The 23,969-nt window shown below is 41.7% G+C and overlaps 1 protein-coding gene across 1 annotated transcript in view; it reads right to left on the reverse strand.

Moving 5' to 3' along the window:
- The window catches only part of LAMA2 (laminin subunit alpha 2), a 609,129-nt gene that overhangs the window by 443,158 nt on the left and 142,002 nt on the right, over positions 1 to 23,969 (reverse strand). Inside the window, exons 2-3 of the mRNA XM_089530405.1 lie at positions 17,904 to 18,074; positions 9,017 to 9,129 (exon numbers count right to left, since the gene is read on the reverse strand). Coding sequence (XP_089386531.1) covers positions 9,017 to 9,129; positions 17,904 to 18,074 — 284 coding nt within the window. The remainder of the gene's footprint in view (positions 1 to 9,016; positions 9,130 to 17,903; positions 18,075 to 23,969) is intronic.

The following is a 23,969-nucleotide window of genomic DNA, read 5'->3' on the forward strand; positions in this document are numbered from 1 at the left end:
TAGTTGGATAGTAGTGAGGAGTATTGTTGGATAGTTTGGAGCTGTATATAGTAGAATAAAGTAGATCTTTTATATAAGACTACTGAGTTGTCTGGTGTCTTGGGTGAAGCTACAAGAACCAGCAGGACCCTGGTGAAGAAGGGTGAAGACTTCTGTGGAAGCAAGAGTGAGAAGGCTTGGAGAGTTTGTCGGGGTCTTCAGCCTGTTCTCTGCAACTCTTGCAAAGATATAACAACTGGCCAAAACTGGTCAGCGCGGTGCACAACCAGGTGGTGAGTTCCAGGCCAGAGGTGAAGAGCCACAACTCCCATCATCCCTGACAAGGGTTATGGGCCCAGATACTGCAGCACCCAGCATCCACAGAAGCTGAAAGTTCCAGAGAGTGGAAGACAGATCAGAGCAAGCTGTTTACGTTGCACTGATAAGCTCCGTGAGTAACTCCTCCTGTGTTTTGATTAAGCCCAAAAGGGGTCAGCTGTGCAAACTCAGAAGGACTGTGTCAATTGAGTCACTGCACAAGTTAAAATGGAGATTTTGAAGTTTAGCAAATTGAATAGAAGCAACTACTCCACCTGGAAGATTTATGCCCAGTCTCTGCTTGTAAAAGAAAGTTTGTGGGACACTGTTCAAGCCGGGCTGCCTGCCGCTGCAAACGCAGCTACGAAAGAGAAAGATAGTAAAGCTAAGGCTTGTCTTTTCCTAATGTTGGAAGAAGACTTGATTAACGACGTTAGAGATAAGGAAACCGCCAAAGATGTGTGGGACACTTTGCAAAGATTACACACTCCTTCGACTGCCTTTGCAAAAATGCTGTGGTCAAAAAGAATTTATAGGCAGAAGATGCAAAAAGGGCAATGTGTGAAAGAGCATTTGAGAAACATGCAAGATTTATTTGTCCAGGCTGAGCTTAGAGGTGTGGAAATTAATAGAGAACAACAGTGTTACATCTTGATTGAGTCCCTAGACCCTACTTGGGGCAACATTACCAATGCTCTGCAAAACTTACCAACTGAAGAATTAACGAGAGACTTAGTTGTGGCCAGAATTCTGGAAGAGAATCAAAGGAGACAGTCTGAGAGAAATGACGCAGCAACTTCCAAGAGTGTGCCAAGTGATCAAGCCAAGCCTGATGTGCGTGGGCTGGACCAGGCAGCTTCTTCGAGGGAGCAACGGAGATGTTTTTACTGTAAAAAGATTGGACACCTGCAGAGGCACTGTAATCTTTTGGCAGCTGATAGAAGCAAGCAACAGAGCACTTGGCAACCTCGACATGACCAGAGGCAGAAGCAGTCCAAGCCGCCATTTTTGAAGGACAATAGAAATAATAATAAGGTGTTTGCCACTATGATCAAGGAAAAGCAAAAAGCAAACTCCAAATGGCTAGTTGATTCAGGAGCTTCGTCCTCTATGTGTAACAACATTAACTTAATTAGTGAGAGAAAGCCAGCCAATGTTAATGCCGTAGTTTTGGCAGATGGGAATGAGCTTAGCACTGTAAATCAAATGGGGACAGTTTACATTCCAGGGTTGAAAGAAAACTTTAATGATGTTTTGCATGTTAAAGAATTAGAAAACAACTTGTTATCAGTGAGTAAATTAACAGACAGAGACTACATAGTAACTTTTGAGAAGAACTTGTGTAAAATAACTTTAAATGGGGAACTGCGTGGCATAGGCTTAAAGAAAGATAAGCTTTATTTTCTAGAAGAGAATGTTGATAAGTACAAAGTAGAGAATGCTAATACCATAGATAATGTGCCATTGCACAAAGACTGCATACATGAGCTCCACAGAAAATTTGGCCATGCAAGTTTTAAGAGTTTAAAAAGTTTAATAAGCATGTGTCCAGATCTGAAAGTAGCAGAATGTAAAAATCATTTAGACTGTACTGTTTGTAATCAAGTGAAGGTCAGAGCGTATCCAGTTGCTAAGAAGTCTAAAAGGATTGCTCAAAGACCATTTCAATATGTACATGCTGATGTAGCCCAAGCTAATTGTTTGTCACTAGGGGGAAGCAAATATTTCCTGGTTATTGTTGATAGATTTTCAAGATTTGCATATGTAAGAATACTGAAAAATAAGTCTGATGCTGGGCAAAGTTTAAAAGCATGGGTCAGAATGGTGGAAAGACAGTTTGATAGCCAAGTTGGGACTATTGTCACAGACAGAGGTGGCGAATTTTTAAATAACCAACTGTACAATTGGTTTCAGAAGGTGGGGATAAGACATGAAACCACCAATCCTGCTTGTCCAAGTGAGGATGGTTTAGCAGAGAGAAAAATCCAGGACATCAAAAGGATTTCTGCTTGCATGATGGCAGATGCAGGAGTTGGAGAAAGTCTCTGGGGAGAAGCAACGCTGACTGCAATACATATAAGTAATAGGATGTACCATTCTGAAATTGAAGACATTCCCTACAGAGTTTTGTATGGGAGAGTGCCAAATTTCAAGTATTTAAGAGTTTTTGGTCAATTTGCACATGTGTACATACCTGCCTGTTTCAGGAGGAAAGGAGAACCCAAAAAGCAAAAGGCTAATGTTTCTAGGGTATTCAGGAAACAGCTACAAGTTTCTAATGAGAGGAAAAGAGATACAGTACTCCAGATCTGCAAATTTTGAGAGACATGCTGGCTGGGACAAGCTGCATGCCAACAAGGAAGTATTTTTGAGATTAGGTAGCTCAAGTGAGCAGCAAGCACAGACTGAACCAACTTCAGGAAACGGAGGGGTTTCAGTCAAGCCAGAAGCCTCTACTAGCAGTAGTGGTAGTACTTCGGATGAGGAGTCACAAACAAGACCAGTAACCACTAGGATGACAGAAGACAAGAGGTTTAGCAAAAAGACAGCAACTTCTAGTGCAGACAGTGATGAGGAAAGAGGCAGAACGACAGAATTCATACCCAGGCGTAGTCACAGAGTTAGAAAGTCACCAGATAGGTTTGTTGTGACACAGGCAAGAGCTTGTACAGTTATAGAAGAGCCTGAAAGTTTTGAAGAGTTAGAAACTTTTTCTAGGGAAGAACAAGAAAGATGGTGTGATGCAATGGAAAGTGAGTTTAGTTGTTTAGTGAACAAAAATGTGTTTGAGATTGTGAATAGGCCTGAAGATAAACCAGTAATAGGTTGCAAATGGGTGTATAAGAGAAAGGAAATGCCTGATGGAAGCATTAAGTACAAAGCAAGATTGGTAGCTAAGGGTTTTGCACAACAACAGCATGAGAATTTTGACAAGACATATTCTCCAACAGCAAAGCCAGAAAGTTTGAGAATGGTGTTAGCTGTAGCAGCAAGAAGGAACTTGATAGTGGAACATTTTGATTTTGAAACGGCTTACTTAAATGCAAACTTAGAAGAAGAAATTTTCATGGAACAACCACAAGGGTTTGAAGAGAATGGAAGTCAGAAAGTTTATAGATTGAAAAAGGCATTGTATGGTTTAAAACAGAGTGCCAGAGCATGGAATTTGTGCATTAATGACGAGTTAGTTAAGCTAGGATACAAAAGAAGCGTGGCAGATGCTTGTGTTTATACAAAAGGAGACATAGTGCTTGTGATTTATGTTGATGACTTGTGCGTGGCAGCAAAGTCAAAACAGGAAATAGAGTCAGTTAAGAGAGAGTTGTCTGAAAAGTTTGTTTTAAAGGACTTAGGTTTGTTAAAGTCATATTTAGGCATCAATGTTGAGTGGACACAAGAGGGACATTGTTTATTGAGTCAGAAGAAAAAGATTGAGAATTTGATAGAAAAGTGTGGACTACAGAGTGCCAAGATAGTAAAAGCCCCAATGACAACTGGTTTCGTTTCTGAACCAACAACCAGAGATTTTGAGGACAAGACATTTTTCAGGAGCATCATAGGATCTCTACAATTCATTTCTTGCCACACTAGACCAGACATTGCGTTTTCTGTTAACGTGTTATCTAGAAGAGTTTGCAATCCTAAGGTTGAGGATTGGACAGCTGTGAAACACTTGTTGAGATACTTGAAAGGAACTTTAGACAAAAAGCTAATCATCAGAAGCAGCAATGCAGATTTAGATTGTTTTGTTGACAGTTCGTTTGCATCAGAATCAGGAGACAAGAAGTCAGTGACAGGAATGATAATCAAATATAGTGAAAGTCCCATAGTTTGGAGAAGTAGGAAACAGACAAATGTAGCGTTAAGCACAACTGAGGCAGAATTTGCAGCATTGAATGAAATAGTGAACGAGGTACAATGGCTAGAACAACTGTTAAATGACCTAAACGAAAATTTCAGAGTTCCAGTTGAAATTCAAGAAGATTCGCAATCATGCATAGCAATGGCTGAAACAGAAAGTTTAAAGAACAGAACCAAATATGTGGGTGTAAGGTACCAAAATGTAAGAGACATGGTTCAAAAAGGAGAAATAGAGTTAAGGTACATAGAGACACAAAATAACATTGCAGATTTGTTTACAAAAGCACTAACAGTGGAAAAACATGAAAGGTTGACACAAATGGTCGGAATGACAATGTAAGTCACATACAATATTTTATTTCGGAGGGGATTGTTAAGGAAAAAGCAACATGGGATATACAGTAAGTGAAATAAAACATGTATGTGAGAGTCAGAGTGACTCAGCAGAAGCCAATGGAGAACCACACAGGTGTGAATGGTAATACAATTAACAAGTACTGAGTGCCAAGGACAAGAAATGCATAGTGAATAATTGAACACACCTGACAATTGTAAAGTGGTCAAGGCTGAGATGATGAAATCATCTAATCTGGATAGAAACAAGGAGAACCAATGGGAATGATGTACACGCCTACTGGGTGGAAACAGACAACAGTAGGTGGTGCCTTGATTTGACTATAAGAATGACTATAGATCCCAATGTGTTTTGTGGGTAGTAGTTGGATAGTAGTGAGGAGTATTGTTGGATAGTTTGGAGCTGTATATAGTAGAATAAAGTAGATCTTTTATATAAGACTACTGAGTTGTCTGGTGTCTTGGGTGAAGCTACAAGAACCAGCAGGACCCTGGTGAAGAAGGGTGAAGACTTCTGTGGAAGCAAGAGTGAGAAGGCTTGGAGAGTTTATCGGGGTCTTCAGCCTGTTCTCTGCAACTCTTGCAAAGATATAACAACTGGCCAAAACTGGTCAGCGCGGTGCACAACCAGGTGGTGAGTTCCAGGCCAGAGGTGAAGAGCCACAACTCCCATCATCCCTGACATCATCTTCATCCTGTTGCTGATAGGAAAACCAGTCAGTGACCAGTTAGGAAAGCTAGTGATACTATCCAGCTAGTTTCCCATGTGCTATGATCTCTTCCACTTCAGAAGTGGAAGAGACTGCAGTCATGAGGGAGCAGGATTCTTCCCTTCTCTCTTCCCCTGTCCTCACTATTCCCAACCACATGTGCCTGCCTGCCTGCCTGCTTGCCTTCTTTTCCTTCCTTCCTTCCTTCCTTCCTTCCTTCCTTCCTTCCTTCCTTCCATCCATCCTTCCTTCCATCCATCCATCCATCCATCCATCTTTCTTCTTTTCTTTCTTTTTGCTATCATCTACCACCGAATCCCCCCCTTGCTAACCAATCTCTCTCCCCTCCACCATCTACTCTCTCTTTCCCCTCAACCACCCAATCTTTCTCCCCACCACTGCCCGATCTCTCTCCCCCTTCACCAGACCAATCTGCATGCCTTAAGTAGGACAATAATGGGGAAGAAGTAGAAGTGGGGCAGTGCAGAAGAAAAATGCAACACCATACCAGTATTGATGTGGAGGTGCAACAGAGATTGACTAAATACCAGTACGCTTCCATGTGCTTTAAAAATATGATTGCTGTGCTGTAGAAGTCTTGTGTTATAATCTCCCTTTTTGTTTGGGGGTCTTTGTTTTCATGACTGTAAACATTAAGCAACAATAAACCTGGGTAATGAATGTGTGATGGCTGAAATTTGTTATAGAATTAAAGACCAGAACTTGCATATCTTAGAGCATTCAACTATTTTAGCCAGTCTGTTGTTGCATTTTTAATGGCAGAAACATATTTCCATGAGCAGAAGACACTTGTGCCTAATCCTAATACTCTACAGCCAACATTGTACTACATTGTAGGACTGTACACATTACTGTGAAACTGTACAGTATTTCATGTAAGGCTGTAGCTCTAGGGTTAGGCTAAATATTACATCAAGGCTACTACTGCTGTGTGATCACCTTTGAAAGCAGCAGCAGAGTTTTCTGCCTTTTCTGTCCCCAACATTTAAATAAAGAAAAACACATCTGTAAAGAACTGTCAACAACTTACTTTTCTAAGTAGAGAGTGTCTAAGGCTGTGTCTGCACATATCAGAATACTCTAGGAACAGGCCATAGTATTCTAGCCCCAACATCCCCCTGTTACCTGGGGCCCTCTGCTTCAATGCCAAGCAGTTGTTTGCACACATGTCCCATTATGCTGCCCATCGCTGCCTCCACCATGGCAAATTCATGGGGAGTGATACCTGGCACTGCAGTAAAAGGCAAGGCTTTTTTAAAAAACATGTTAAGGCCCAAACTTGGGTTCATCCAAACAGTTCAGCATTGGACAAACCTATGCCTGTTACAGACTGCCAAAATAAAGCTGCTTCGGGTCTCTTTGGAGGTATGCTATTTAAATGATGCATGGGTCCTAAGAGTCCGGAGGTCGCGCCAAAGTCACACTCCATTCCTAAGCACTGGAGTGCAGCTTTGGTGCAGCTTCTGGATTCTTAGGATGCATACATCATTTAAACAGCATACCTCCAAAGAGACCCGAAGCAGCTTTACTTTGGCAGTCTGTAACAGGCCTATGTCTGGGCTCTGCATCATTTGGACTCATTGACATGGGAATATGGGGGGAGAGACCTTTTATTTGACCCTACAGCAGGGACATAAGAATCAGTCAGGCAGAAATTGGCAGAACAGTCCTCAAGTTGTTCAAAACTGAGAGTACTGACTTTGGTACTGACAATACTATGCAAGTAGTCACTCAGTCTCTCCCATGGGGGAGGAGAAACATAAGCAATTTAGAGGCACTAGCTGAGTACTCTATAAAATCATGAGACCTCTACAGCTTGTTATTTCTGACACTTTATTTGAGCACCTTATCATATTACTGTTGCTCTATTTTAAAAGTTAGCTCTGCATATCTTCTTCCTTAAATGACATTGGAATCTGTTGAATCCCAGTCTTTTTCCTCCTGGCATTTTATCTTTTGCTGCTGCAAGTGAAACAAAAACATCAGTCTTTATTTTCATCCCTACCATTGTTGTTGATGGTCTGCATATCGTCCACTTAGGGTGTTGGACCAGCTCTCCAGCCAAGAATACAGCCTTAGCAGCCAATGTCACAATCTTCTATAACACATCTTTTGAATTATCTAGTCTATTTTTAATTTCATGTACACTGAGAAGCAGCAGACAAGAGTCTAAAATTATGATGTTTTATTTTTGGCACCCAGTGGTTATTCAGTATTTGTATTAGCTAAAGGAAAAATACAGCCACTTCTCTTCTAACAATCAAAGTCATTTTATTTGCATACCTGCCATAATCCAGCATTCCTGGGAACATTGAATGATAACACTCTTCTATAACCTACAAACCTGTCATTTTATAAAGTTTACTGTGGAAGAAAAAGGAAGTGATTGGCAAGAGATGTAACAACATACTCATGGTTACTTCCTACTGAGTCTATACAAATATATCAGGCCTAGTATTAATAGTGCAGGACATTACAGGGTGAAGGTTTTTAAAAAAGACAATTAACCAGAGTGACTCCAAGCGATAATGAGGTAGAAGGGAAAAATCAGATAGAGGACAAGGAGATTAAGGAGGACAGGGATGTAGCCAAGGGGGGGGGGGGTCCATGGGGTCCGGACCCCACCCCTTCTGTTAGATACAATGAATGGTGTGTGCAGCTGCGCTGCCACAGCCAAACCCCATTATAATGGTGGCACTTAGTCTGGACCCCCCCTTCCCAAACCCTGGCTACATCCCTGAGGGGACAGGGGGTTGACACCAATGGTCCTCAAACACCTACCTTTTGGCAAAAATGGGCTATGGCATTCATCTGCTTTCCTTTAAAATGCTTAAAGAGATGATGGGGTGAAGCTCAGTGTGAAGAGAGGCCCCAGCATTTTTTAAAATAAAATTTTCAAAATTCAAAATTTTAATTTTTTAAAAAAAATAAATTTTGAATTTTTTAAAAAGAATATTCTTTTTCAAATTTTCTTTAAAAACATCTCATTTTAAGCCAATATTCACTACGTATATGTAAATATATTTAGGTTGTGCATATGATATCATAATTTGAAGGTATAATTTTAATTTTGCTAGTTGCTTAATGTCACAGCTATTGGCATTACATTCAGTGATTTTCCAGTAACATTAGTGCAAAAAAAGCAATGCTAAGTATTCTGTATGGTGTGAAATGGGAGGAGGTCAACCACAACCATGAGTAACCTCACTGGGTGACACCAACCCTAGGGATGCCACTGGTTGCTGCTACCTGTCAAGTAATTGGGAGTCAGAAATTCTTGTCAAACCATTGCAAATCACCCAATGATCCACTAGTAGATCCTGACCCAGCTTCTCTTCATAGCTGGGCTATACTGGTTGGTAGAAGCTCTCCAGAGGTTCAGAAAGGAGTATTCTTCAGTCCTACTGAGAAATACCAAATACTGAGTCTGGAAACATTTGGCAGGAAAGCAAACTGTGTTATGGCCCTTCCCTAACATTACTGTGTTTTTTTCAAAATGCTTTTTGAATTTACTTTATGCTTTATACTGCCTCAAAAATCTGATATGATAATGAAGGTCAGTACTTAAAATGTTTTAAGTAGAGCAATTAATAAATAACATTGATGGAAAAATAGGTTTATGATTCCATGGATACCTCAAATCTTAACTTGCCGGCATTAATCAGTGCCTGATGAATATTTACTACCAATAGATGCTAAGGACCACTGCTGGTAGACTGGAAAAACATAAAAGCAATTTCACCACAGAGAAAGAGAGATAAAATAAAGGTTACCTGCCGCAGGTCCAGTGTGATGGTCACATAGTGATATTCCATCCCATTCTGAATGCTTGGACTTTGCCACCAAGTATTCTTGCCATCAATTGCATTTGTTATCGGGTGCCTCACTGTTAGATTAACAATAAAGTGCATATTAATTAGAAATGAACTGGTCTCCATTTCTATCTCACTGTATTTGCTTCACAAGCCCGTGAGGGCTAACTTGTAATACAGAATTATAATTATAATATAACAAATTCAATTATTTTCCAGTACTTGTTACGGCACATTGCAAACTTTAAAAATGTATTATGAGATACAGTTCAAAGACATACTTAGATTTGAAAGAGAAGGTTAAACATAGAACATTTTAGCACTCACACAACCAAAAAGTAAAATAACTTTGAAAGAAAGCTCCGCAATACATGTCCTCAGTTCTACTCATAGGCCATCCAAATCACCTTGGAATGTTCATAGTGTGCTTATAGAAGATGAGTTATAGGCAACAAAGCTGTATTATAAGCTGTGGCATCAGGATCTGACCAACCATAATGGTGTCTACCCACACCAAGCTGAATCTGGTGCAATATCACATTGTTGTGCACATGGGCCAACCATTGGCTTCACTGGCCCATCCCTTTCAGTGCCACTGCCGGAGCTGCAGCCTTGTCAACTTAGCTTGTAAGAGCCTAGCTGTCACCATCAGGCATCCTCACCATGTGATCAACAAGAAGAGGGTCCCTCTACCCCTCCTCATTGATTTTGCACAGCTTCCCTGTTCTGACCTCAGCAAAAGCAATGATGACAGACAAGTTTTCCCAAGGAGCTACTTGGCTCATAAGGCAGTGTTGGTGGTCAGGGGCTTCACTTGGGGATGTGGGGGGTGTGGGCCATACCAGATGACAACCAAAGGAGAGTGACATCACTGCTTTTCAAACACCTACTGTTTGGCAAAAACAGACTGTCTGCATCCCTTTAAAATGCTGGAGCTCAGCTGAAAAGATGGCATGACTGGGGCAGGCTCAGTGGGAGCTTCAGTTTTTTTAAAAAAAAGTTTTAATTTTTTAAAATAAATAAATAAATAATGATTTTTAAAAATCTTTAAAATTACATCTTACCAAATTTATGCTTTAAACACATAAAATTATGTACATGTAAATAAGTTTAGGCTGTCCATATGATATTGCAATTTAAAGGTAGAATTTGATAGTTGTTTATATCACAACTACTGCCGTTACATTCAGTGATATATAGGAATTATGACTGGTGATCAACACTAGTACAATAAACATTACTAAGGATTTTGTATGGTGTGTTATGGGAGGAGGTCAATGGGGGGTGTTTCATCACGAGTTCTCACACCAGGTGACACCAACCCTAGTGACATCACTGGTGGCAGTGGCTCTGAAGAGGATCTAGCTCTTTCTCTGCACTAGTGATGGAAATGGCACTGTGCTTGCTGCCCCAGCAACTAAATTGGGCCAAATCAGATCCAGTCCAGCTGTCCAGATAACCAAGAGAACTAGAAGCACTCTGGAGTAAAACGTGGGTTCTCTTAAACCAGATTAATGGCATAAAACAGTGGTTTTGCTGCAAATGCAGCCTTATATTTTTTTGGACAGATTGCACTGGGACCTGGGTGAGTCTAATGTAAATCCTTAGTATAGATAAGGCCAGAGACAACATTAAGAGAATATGAAGAAGAGAAAGAATACATTGTTTACTGAGTCATGCCATAGTGAAAACCTTTTCAAATAACGTGGCTAGTTTTTCTAGTAGTAACTGCTAGAATCTGAGAGAGAGAGAGAAAGGGATAGTTAACAAAATATACAGTTGGACCTCCATATCCACAGGGGAGCCATTCTGGACCACCCTGTGGATACAAAAAAATGTGGAACCTTAAGTCCCATTCTCTCGAATGGTGACACAACATATGCATGCCTGCTAGCATGGCCATGTGCATGCACGGCCTTTGGGGACAACAGGGTTTGCCATCCATGGATGCTCAGATCTGGAGATGGCAAGCCTGCAGATACAGAGTTCCAACTGTACTGAAAAAGATAAAGATAAACCTAAACAGAAAACATATAGATGATCTTTGTGACTCATTTTATAAATAGTGAACTCAGGTTGCACCTGCACTGCAAAAATAATCCAGTTTGTCACTGCATTAACTGTCATGGCTCTGACAGAGAAGGCTAAATGTCTCACAGAACTACAATTCCCAACATTCCATAGCATTGAGCCACGACAGTTAAAGTAGTGAATTATTTCTGCAGTGCAGATGCAGCCTAAGTCTCTTGCATGGAAAGAAATATCTCTTTTCAAACTACAAAGTAATTTAATGTAGTACAATTGTAACATAATGTAATACAATTATAACAAGAATTGATTACACATAACTCATGTTTCTAAATTAGTGACTTCCAAGTTCTATATTGAATGTCCAGATTCCACTGGCTTCTCCTAGTTAATGTTGTGATCATTACTGGAAGTCTGGGTCATGACTGAATATGCAGCAGCTAACTACTGAATGCAAATATCTATTTAAAGGTCAGTGCCCAGTGTCCTTTAACACATGTAAGTCCCATTCAAGCCTGTGCTATTCCCTGTGCATGCTGATTTCCTTTCTGCTTCTGCACATTGATAAGAACAAAATATTCATTATCTGAGTATAATATATATTATTTTATATACAACTGTGTTAATCTGTGGCAGTATAAAAACAAGAAGGTCTATGGGACTTTTGGTTATTTTATCCTGAATTTGTGTACAAGTCACAATGTATTTAAGTGGACTAACCAAACTAATGATCTTCAGTCTCTTAGCTTTGTATCACATCAGTGTCTCATTGAAGGAAAGCAATCCTGTCTCATTAAAAAAAACCCACGATGTCTGAAAGCACAATTAAAAGTAAATTTGAAAGTGCAATTAAAGCACTTTTATGGGAGGGGAGGGGGTGTCAGGCTTAAAATAGCAAATAGTAATAGCAAAATAGTAATAAACTGTACATAAAATTCAAATGATACAACGGCATTAGGAAGTATTCTCTGTAGCATGTTATAAAACTAGAGAGAGAATTGAGTTATTATTGGATTCATCTTTGTATTTTAAAAAGATACTAAAGGCTAGAGAAAGAAGAACCTTTGCTCTAGGTAGTTTCTGATCTTTTTTCTCTCTCTTTTTTAAACTATGTCTGATCTTTTTTCAGAAATGAGCTTAAAAGTATTTTAGGGGTGGAAATCAGCTGTAAATCAAACCCAGGTCTCCAAGGTGATTGCGATAGAAGTTGCCTAATTGGAAATTTTGCTATCAGCCTTCTCAATTCAAATTGATATGAGGGTTAGTCATGAAAAGGAGGGATGAAAGATGAATGTACAATTAACTGTAATCCCATTACAGAAGTTTAATCTTAATTAATTTGAAACCACTGATTAATTGCTGGAATCTATTCTCTTAGTTTTAAAAGGAATGAGACAAAATATACTATGCATGGGCCGTTTAAAATGGATAGTACTGCAGGCTTCACACACAGACCAGCCTAATGAATGACAAGGGAGTTAGCTCATACAGGCAACCCATCAAAGTGTGGTCTTTAATTTGTGCCCACATATGATTAACCAGGGAGTGTGTGTTCATTTCCTTCTACAGTAATTAAGGGGAGGCGCACCAGATTCATAAATTCCAAGGGGACCATTTAAAATCTGGTTACATTCCATGGCACTCTTATTAAAGGGCTATCTCTGGGTAAATAAAACAGTTCATGTTGCCCAATGAACATTTTGCAGACCCAAAAATGAGATGGGTTTCTAATGAAAGACCATGTATTTTAATGGCTGGCTGCACTGCAGATTAACAGAGACAGATAAATGACAATACACGGGGAGTTTGCAGAGGTTTAAAAGATGCCATTTATAGGGTCAGGCATTAAGATTAAAAAGCCCTCAGATTTCAACCACAGGCAGAACTTGAAAAAGTTATTTTTTCAGGTTACAACTTCCAAAGTTCCCCAACCTGCCTAAATATTGGGATTCTAAGTAGGTTTTCCACAACATGGATTTATTAGAGGTGCTGATGACCATAAACCCACATGGATAAGCAGGTGATCATATTCTTCTTCTTTGAGGTTTCCCAAAACATAAAATTGTATGCTATTGCTCTCTGAGTTATGGCAAATAATGTTACTTGCTCTCCTACTTTCTTGGGAAAGTTTGAAAATAGCCAGGGAAACTGAGGTTTGAAAATGGCCAGGGAAAAATACAGAATGATTACAGCATGACCAAGAACAGAAGAGAGTAAAGACTTGGTCTGATATGTAGAATACTTTTTTGATGAGTAGATTCTCTTATTTGATCAAGAGAAGGACCCATGAGAGCAACCAGGCAGCATTAGTTAGCACAGCTTCTTATTGGACCATTATAGATATCAACTATGTCTATATGGGCAATCCCATTGCTAGATTTGGACCAAGAAGACAGCACTTAGAGCCCTGGTGGCACAGTGGTTAAATGCCTGTACTGCAGCCATTCATTCACAAAACACAAGGTCGTGAGTTCAATACTAGCTAGGGACTCAGGCTCGACTCAGCCCGGCATCCTTCCCAGGACGCTAAAATGAGTACCCAAGCTTGTTGGGGGCAATTAGTTTAAACATTATAAACTGCTTAAGGCACTGATAAATGGTATAGAAATGTATTTGCTATTGCTATTGCTAACAGTCCTGGGTTGTGTGTTTGTGTGCACATGTGTGTGCGTGTGCATGCACATAATGTGTAGTAGGCTGAATTCAGCATTTTAACATTTGCAATCTTTACTATTATTAGTGTTACTGTTACTAGGAATTAAATCAGGATTCACTTAACCTAGAAAAACATTCTTCACAATAATGCAAAGACATCATTGATTAAGGGAAGTCTTCTGTTCTTTAAGCTGATCTTTACTCCATGGAGAGCATTAATAAGTAAAAATGAAGAGAAGGTAGAGAATCCTGTGTAGAGCAAGCAAGAAAGAAAATCTGAATGATAATCAACATCTAAAGCTCTTTGTAAGTGACTAGGTCTTTATAAAAGATGTTTGTTCTTTTCCAGGATCCCACCAAGTGAAGAGAGAGAGAAAAACAGAGTGACTGTGGGGATATAGGTGGTTTCTACATTCCCCTCCACCACTGGCTTCAGCTCCACCCACCTTCACAACTAGCAATAGCATCACTAGGGTGCTGTCCAGTGTGATAACTCATGGTGTCACCTCCATGGACCTCCCCCCATATTTGAAATAAAAAGCTGGGGTAGCAGTGGAAGGAATGAGCTGATGTAGTCTGTCAGTATTTTAGAGGTAATGCTGAACTGGAACTTAATCTTGAAGCATGTTTTTCAGTGTGGGTGTCATAACTGAGTTCTTGAGCATGTAAAGATTGCATTCCCATCACCACTGAGCAGTGCTACCTGAGCTTTGCAATGGGAGCAGGCTGGCAGACTCCTGTGGGGAGGAGACAGGGGACTCTGTCTTGTTGTAGCCATGTGCCCCTCAGGTGAATTTGGAACATTTAGGGAGCAAAAAACACAAGACTGGATTCTGGGACTGAGTTCATTCAATATCCCTCCTTTCTCCCAAAAAGGGAACAAAAGAGACTTACAATACAGCTTAAAGAAAAATAGCTAAATCAATGTGTAGCACAACAGTTTAAAAAGGCATTAAAAACCAATCCAATCAAAACAGGAATTTACAATAATTAAAGAAGATGTAAATTGGTAACCACCAGTGGGGCAGGCATGGGATTCTTCCTTGGAATCAAAAGGCGTTGGATGTCCACCTAATCAGTAAACGCCTTTCAGAAGGCACTGGATGTCCACCTAATCAGTACATGTAATGGCTCAGTCACAGCTAGACCCTGTATCCCCCAAACTGAGACCAACATTCTAACTACTACACCATGCTATGCCTCAGTATACCAACTTTCCCTGCCCCCTTTCCTGTCACACTATGTATTGCTAGTAAATCTCCCTCCCAGCAACTATGTGACTTGCAAAGTTGTCTGGGATGACTTCACCTTGGGCAATTTAGATCCATTAGTTTTACAAAAGACTTGTACCCCCTCCCCCATGGGAAATGAAAACGACTGCAATGTCTTTCCCATGGTATGCATGAGCAGAGCTGTCAAAATTAGGATTAGCATTTTAGACCATGTTCCAACGTCCTGTTGCCCCCTCCTCCCACCCTTGACTGGCCAGCCTCAATTTGCCTCAGTGCACACAACAACAAGGCACAGACTTCAATGCAGCCCTCAGGAGTTTATTTGGGGATAGTTCTGAGCCAAATTCAGTGGAATGGACTTGTATCTGCATTGGTGTGTCTCATCCTTGGGGAGGTTGACAGTGGCTTCCCAAGTGAGTTCCTGGGACTGAGTTGGGAAAGGACTCAAGGCTTGGGAGGGGCAGTTGTGAGGGCAAGGGGGTCATCCAAGGGGGTGGGGGCAGTTGAAGGGACAAATCCCAATCTGACCAGCCATCAGCCAACCAGCCAAGCTAGGTGGCCAAGGTGAATCAAGGTAAGGGATGGTGGCCACAGCAGTTGTGGCTGGAGGGAACTCCACCTGGCCCACCTTGCACACTGAGGCATCGGTGCTGCCACTGCCAAGTACTCCAAGCAGCCACTGCTGGATGCATGTTGTCAGTGCATGCCTCCTGGGGGCCATATTGGGGCTCTTGGGGTCCAGAATGAGGTAGAGGTGGAAGTGATCAGGTAGTGAGGTGGAGGGCGGCTCTAGTAGAAATGCACTCCCTGCAGGCTCCCCCATTACTGGTTGGCCAGGTACATGCACCTGGCGATGGCTTGGCACCCCCTCTGAAGGTGTCACCCAGTGCAGTCCACACACCTCACACTCCTATAGTGACACCACAGACAATCAGCTTGTATCCACTGACATATTAGCCAAAAGGGAACATGACTCTTCAAACACACATCTCTCTTTTACATTAAACAAAATGAAACATTCCAACCAATTCAAGAGTGAAATTACCAGTACAGTGGTCCCCCGGGTTACGAAATTAATTCGTTCCGCTGCCGCTTTCGTAACCCGGAAGGCTTTCGCAAGCTGAATTGCCATAGGCGCTAATGGGGAAAAGCCGCGATTTGGTGCGAAATAGCGCCGAAAAGCACCAAAAGTTTTTTCGTAACCCGAAAAAACTTTCGTAACGCGGAACAGTTTTTTTAATAGGATTTTTTTCGTAACCCGGAAATTTCGTAAGGCGGCGCATTCGTATCCCGGGGTACCACTGTACATAATATTTAAATATATTTAAGCATTTTGTCATTCCTGTTTTCACTACTTAAATATTAGCCACAAGGAAGCCCAAGCAGGCTCATGAGCATAACATATGGAAGCAATTTAATTTTTTTCTCCTCATATCAGTCCAGCTAAATCCTAGAGCTTGTATTAGCCCCAGGGGCATCACTCAGAAGGTGTGGACTGTACTGGGTAACACTCCAGAGGCTGCAGCAACCCCCCCCCCCCAGCAGCAATATGGGTGGGTGGGGATAGGGTTGCCATAGCTGAGGACCTCCAAACCGGGACAAATGTAGGACAAGGTTTAAAAATGTAGGGCCTTTTTTTATAAAAAAAGCTCCTACATTTTTAAACCTTGTCCTCCTTCTCCTTCCCGGCTTGGGAAGAAGCCTCGGCCTGCTCCCAGGCCGGGAAGGAGCGTGGGGGCCGCCTGTCATCGCGGCAATCGCCGCAATGACAAGCGGCCTCCTCAGCCTCACAGAGGCCTTGGAGGACCCTGTGGCCGGAGCTCCGACCACGGAGTCTTCCAAGGCCTCCCTGGGGCTTGGGAGACGATGTCTCCCAGGCAGCAGGAAAGCCTGGGAAGGGGCTCCGCAGCCACAGAGCCTGCTCCAAGGCCTCCCTGGAGCTTGGGAGAGGATGTCTCCCAGGCAGCAGGGAAGCCTGGGAAGGGGGAGCAGGGCACCGCGATCGCGGCGATCGTGGGCGGCCCCCACTCCCCTTCCCGGCCTCTGTGGAGGCTTGGGCCTCCGTAGAGGCCGGGAAGCAGGGAGAAGGGCGCCTGCGCTCGCGGCGATCACGGGCGGCCCCCACTCCCCTTCCCGGCCTCTGTGGAGGCTTGGGCCTCCATAGAGGGTGGGAAGGAGGGAGCAGGGCACCCGCGATTGCCGCGATCACCGCGATCGCGGGCGGCCCCCACTCCCTTTCCCGGCCTCTGTGGAGGCTTGGGCCTCCATAGAGGCCGGGAAGCAGGGAGCAGAGCCAGGCTGCCTCCCTCGCCGGCGGAGGAGGCGACAAGGCAGCAGAAAAGGGCCTCGCCGAGGTGAGACCCTTTCCTGCTGTCAGGCCGCTTCCCTCGCCAGCGGAGGAGGCCAAGCAGGGAACGGAGGTGAGGCTCCTTTCCCTGCTTGGTGTCCGTCGTGGGGTGGGGGGTGTCCCGGGGGCGGGGCCAAACGGGGGCGGGACCGTGCGGACCCGCCCCCAGCGGGATATGGCAACCCTAGGTGGGGAGGAAGGAAGGAAGGAAGGAAGGAAGAAAGGAAGAGCGGAAGGGCAAAGCAGTCCCCCCCCCACACACAAACACATACTGGGTGGCACGTACTGCAGCAAGACCACTGATTAGCCTCATTTATTATTTTTATTTATTTATTTCATTTTTATGCCACCTTTCTCTCAGAAAGGGACCCAAGGTGGCTTGCAAGATAGAAACACTTTAAAAACTTTACTACAAAAATTTAAAAACAATTAAAAGAATCTAGTTAAAACACTCTGCAATTATTTTCTCCAATGTTAGTTGTGGCTCTGAAATAGGATTAGACACATGCACACACAAATAGGATTAGACACATGCACACACAAAGGAGATAGTTAACCAATGTTAACCAATAAATGTTACACGTACAGTTTGGAAACCTGCTGTTCTGGTCACAGATCCGACATTGAGTGTTTCTTATTGGTTGGCCAGGTACGTGTTCCACTAACTTGCAGTACATTTCTGGACCTTTTGTACCACAGGTAGCATTTGTTGTGATGAGGGCATTAGAAGCCAAGTTCAGCACTGCTGGAAACAAACCTGAAATAATCAAAATGAAAAATAAAGCTGAAATGTTGCAGTAAATTACTGAAAGAAATGTAAATTCTGTTATAACACTTTGAAAGTGCACATCCATAGTATACTAGTTTTGCTTCTGTGATTTGGACTACTACAGCGAATTTAGGAAGTAGATAGAACAAAGGAAAAAGCAACAAAACCTATCAAAATATTTTGGTGAATTTCATCTCTAGAATTAATACTCCTGGGGTAAGAATTGGAAAGTGGAGACTGAGGTCCAAAACACACTGCAGAAATAATCCAATTTGAGACTGCTTTAAGTGTAGTGGCTCAATGTTAGGGAATTCTGGGAACTGTAGTTTTGTGATCCATTTAGCTTTCTCTGTCAAAGAGCTCTTGTGCCACAATAAACTACAATTCCCAACTAAACTTGAGCCAGGGCAGTTAAAGCAGTCTCAAACTGGATGATTTATGCAGTGTGTTTTGGATCTGAATCTGTCAATACTCACTGGTTGTTGATGAAAGTAATCTTTTCAGGCATTTGTACACATAGCCTTACCCACAGACACGCACACACAAACACACAAAATCTACATTGAACTATTATATTTATTTGTATTCCATTTTTTCACAAAGGAATCAAAGTGGATTCCAACAGTATAATTAAAACATCAAACAATTAAAAAATACAATTTAAAAACCCCAAAACCCCAACCCTCCCCCCCAATTAATACAATATGCATTTGTCTCCACAAATGATTGTCTTTCTAAAATATTCACATTTGTTTGAATTAATTCAGGTGTATTATTTACTTCAAAACAAACAAACAAAAAGTTTAAGAGCCCCATATTGATAATATTCATCCCACTCTCCAGTTAAAATCAGAATGTTTTTTAGAAGGAGGAGAAATTTCAAAATCTCAAAAATACACTGGATCAAAATATTAGGATTTGCTACAATAATAATAATAATAATAAAGGAATGTGTCTGGACACCCGGAAAAGCTAAAGACATCAACAGTGGGTGGAATTTTGTTTGTGTCTGGGAATTACACTGGAATCTTATGTCTACCACCCCCACAACTGGCTTTTTTCCCTGTCCCTCAATCCTGACTTTAATGAGCACAAAGCATAACCTCAGATAAAACTGCCAAGGATGAGCTTGAATGTGTAACAGATTTCTTCAGCCTTTTTTTCTGCTTTTCCTTGAGAAATTAATGCAGCATTATCCCTTCCTTCTGATCTGCCATCTCTGCTCTCTTGTCTGTCTCTACAATTAACCTGTGTGTCATTTAATTACTGACCTTTTTGGTCACGGTACAGTTATCCTCTGACATTCTAAGTTAGTGACTCCAGTGTTCCCTTTAAAAGCCATGTTAAACATATCACCTATGCAAGGCAACCAATTAGCTGCTAACTTGTTCAATTTTTACAACCAGTCAATCAATAGTCAGAACTTTATTGAATTTGCAGCTCACCACATCTTTACAGATTACATTCCCATTTTTATTCTGGTTTAAAATCTATATTGTTACAATTTGTTGTGTTTCCTACCCCATCACCAAGGCCCAATTAATTTAGAGATATTTATGGTAGTCTTCTGTGAAGAGATAAACAATAAAGATGGGGTAGTGCAAGTGCAAATGAATCATCTGCGCCACTTGTAGACTGACATATATGTGTGTGTGTGCGTGTGCTTCCAAATCACCTATAGACTTATGGTGACCCCATAAATTTATAACCCCATTATTATGTCTGTGACTCTGTAGTATGAATAACATAAACACTAGAAATTATTTAGGCATAACATGAAGGCCAGTCTGCTGCTTTCATCTATTGAACATATAGCCACATCTAATGGAAGCAGGGAAACATAATGTGGTGCGGCAGAAAATAATTTATATATTACAGAAATATAAAATGACAAGGTAAAAAAACAAAGTCAAGGAACACACACATATACCACACATACACTAACATATACTTTCTTTGTATATTTTCTTTCAGTTAGTCATTACAATTCCTTGTACTTGTGCAAACCAACCTAAGAAAGCTTATGTGAATTTCCAGTGATGAGAACATTTTAGCCTTCTAGGAGAAACTAAATAGTAGATGCAGATACATATAACACTTTCCTGTGGCCTTTTTCTTAATTAAAAGAAGCCTTGGGAAACCGCCATTAAGAGTGAAAGAGCCTAACAATTTCCCTGCCAGCTGTTTTTCCACTTCAAATCAGCTCTTTTCCAACTACTCTTGCCTCTGGCAGATATTTCCACCATATTAAGGCCTTATAAAGCTGTGCTTTCTAATGGTAATTCTAAGTTTACTCACAAATGAAGTTGAACAGAACTAAAAGTATTCCTGTTTAGTATCAAAATCTGAGTTAATTTAGTAATTAGAAGTGCTATGTCCACCTCAAAACAAATGCACTGTCACCCTTTTCTTTAAATTTAAATTAATTATATCAAGATAATTTGATTCATGGTTTAAATTTAAATACCCAAGCATGTTCATGATGCAGACCCATTTCTTTTCTCTTAGGTGATGTGCATGCCTGAACAGCACAGTAAATGAGAAGAGAGATTCACTCTTGGCTTAGGCCCAAGACAGATGGGCAGGCCAAAAGGAAAACAGCAAGGTCACATCAGTGTCATTTATGCCGGGGCCACGACAAGCGCATGCACTCTGCCCCAATCCAGGCTGCCGCAGTCCTCAACCAACCCACCGAAAAGGAGCAGCTTTTACCACCCCTTTTTGGCATGGTCCTTTTCTGATGATGCAGTTTTTCTAGAGCAGTGAAAAACAAGCTTCCTCCATCCTCAATATGACATCCTTTCAAATATTTAAGCAGGCTATCATATCATCTCTTAACCTTCTCTTCTCCAGGCTAAACATAACCAGCTCCCTAAGTTTCTCCTCATAGGCATGGTTTCCAGACCCTTCACCATTTTAGCCACGTTCCTTTGGACATGATCCAACTTGTCAACATCTTTTTTGAACTGTGGTGCTCAGAACTTGACACAGTATTCCAGGTGAGACCTGGCCAAACCATAATAGTGTGGCACTATAATTTTTCTTGATCTGGACACTATCCTTCTATTGATGCAGTCTAGAACTGAATTGGTCTTTTTAGTTGCCACACCACACTGTTGACTCATGTTCAACTTGTGGCCTACTTGGACTCCTAGATCCCTTTCACATGTAGTTTCATTCAGCTAGGTGTCCCCCATCCTATATCTGTGTATTTTATTTTTCAACTTCTGGTTTTCTTTCATATGTAGTCTCATTATGCCAGGTATTACCCATTCTATCTATGCATTTCATTTTTCTACCCTAAGTTTGTAGGGTTGGCCTATAAAATTGGCTGCAGCTTGAATATGGACATAAATTGCTATAGTAATGTGTAACATGAAACAGCTGTCTATTCAGTAACTACTGAATAGCTTTGATACATTTAGTAAAGTATTAGTCTTGCTGCCAAATTTCAGACTACCTGGTTTATAATGTGAACTAGTTCATTTGAATTTTGTTCATTTGTACAGTAGTATGAATTGAGTAACAACATTTATTCTTCTCCAACTCTGATTGTTATCTACAACAGTACAGATTATTATTATTATTACTATTAAACCTTTTGTGTTGTGCAAGGAAAGAACATTGAAAAATAGCTTTTTCCCACCTCCCTAATATTATACAGTACCTTCCCACTCTGATGTACATGCAAATAATAGCAGTGATTGGCTTCTGTTGTTGTTGTTAAATATCTTCAAATCAACGTATGGTGACTGTATCATAGGATTTATGTGGCATGAGTTCTACAACATTTTGCTATCAAGGTCACCCAATAGGTTTCTAGAGCTGGATAAGGATTCAGTATCAAAGTCCTTTGCCTGAATATCAGGTTCTCTAGACACAATCCTGTTCCTTCCTCTCTGAATGGACAGGGGAGTGTAAAGACAGCTGGCGGCCCACTAGCAGACTGTTATACATAGGGTGATCATGACATTTGACAGTGACCACCCACCATGCTATCACCTTCTCCACCGTTCTAGCCTGGGTTCAGCCAGTTACCATATTTGAGTTTAAGTAGGGAACTATCAAAATTGGTCAAATATCATTTCCTTTTTATTTTTTGGGCCTACTTCATTCTGTATCATTTTGGGATGGGTTTGATATTATCCAATTCTTAATTTGGCTATTGGATTATGAGTTGGCAATATATTGTTGTGTCTTCTTTGAATTAAGCTACTGGACTTTTATTCATTGTGTTGTTATCTCATGGAGTCTGATATTGGTTTATTCAAGTTTAGGTAGCCAAGTGTGTTACAAGCTGTGTATGGAAACCTGTACTTCCTGGGGAATACCTGTACAGCCTATGATGAAAGGTTTTAGAGCAGGGGTAGGCAACCTTTTTGAGCCAGGGGCCGGGTTGGTGTCCCCCAGACAATGGGGGGGGGGGGGCAAATAAATAAATAAATAAATAAATAAATAATATAGGACAACATTTTCAAATGTTGGACACATTTTTTAAAAATGGAGGACATGCGAAAAAAATCTGATGATTTTTTTAAAATGTTAATATACATGCATGTTTGTTAGGCATGATCAAAATGGAGGACATTTGGGCATTATTCCTAGACAGATGGCAGAAATGTACTTCCCTTTCTGGCCAACCCCCCCTCCCCACATTCCAAACAGCACATTTGGGCATTGAACATGGCTTTACTTAAGATGGCCTCTTGCATATTTGAGAGGCTTATTGCATAACCAAACTCTTTGGGTTTCACACTGAACATGGGTTCACATGGCTATGCATATTGAACATGTCAAGGTGGTCTCATAAGTGATTTGCCCTCAGGTTCAACTGTACTTCTCAGAAGTGTGTACTTGGTCAAGGGACTGTGGTTTTTCTTCACTGCGCATGAGTTTGTAAAAATCACAGCAACTTACATTGGCCGTGCCTCTGAAGCTGGCTCATATCACCATCACCATCCCCATCATCATTGTTAAAACAAAGCAGACCTGTAAAAATGGAATGGAAATCCTCCTCCTCCTCCTGCTTCTGTTCTTCTTCTTCCTCCTCCTCCTGTTCTTCTTCTTCCTCCTCCTCCTCCTGCTCCTTCCTTTCTCCCTCCTCCTCTTCCTTCTCCTTCTTTCCTCCTTCTTTCTTCCCTCCTCCTCCTGCTCCTTCCTCCCTCCTCCTCCTTCCTCCCTCCTCCTCCTCCTCCCCACACGCTTCCGCGAGAGGCCAATGCCCCCGCGCGCCTGCGCGAGTGGCCAATGGCCCCGTGCGCCTTCGTGACAGGCCAATGGCCCCACACGCCTCCGTGAGAAGCCAATGGCCCCGCGCGCTTGCGTGAGAGGCCAATGGCCCAGCGTGCTTGCGCGACAGGCCAAATGCCCCGCAGGGCCTTTGGCGGCAGGCAAGGCGGCGGCAATCGGCAGCAGGACCGAGCTGGGGCCGGTCCCAATGGCTCGGCAGGCCGCATGTGGCCCGCGGGCTGTAGGTTGCCAACCCCTGTTTTAGAGCATGTTCTTTCAAGATAGAGAAACGAATTGCATCAGGGCTAGCCAGCCTCACTATGGTTGATTGATCAGGACTTCCTTTCAGGGTACCCAGTTTTGAAATGTGGCAGAAATAAGACATACTGTAATGGGACATCACCTCATACAAGCTGAGAGTGTTTCACCCTTAATTTACCCATAAAGAATTGGTTTTGGATCCACACTCCTTGAAGTCAGTTTTACTAAATCCTTTCCACATTGTACAATGATTTAACTCAAATAAAGTTTCAAAATTCAATTATATTGATTCCCTGATGGGAGATTGGAGATGGGATAGGGACTACATCCAAGGGCACTTGTGCCTGGTACATTGCTGAACATACTGAGACGTCCATGAGATCTTCCCACTAA

This window comes from Sceloporus occidentalis, unplaced genomic scaffold (assembly GCF_023333645.1).
Source record: "Sceloporus occidentalis isolate IW3139 unplaced genomic scaffold, rSceOcc1.0.p SCAF_6, whole genome shotgun sequence".
NCBI classification, from domain to species: domain Eukaryota; kingdom Metazoa; phylum Chordata; class Lepidosauria; order Squamata; family Phrynosomatidae; genus Sceloporus; species Sceloporus occidentalis.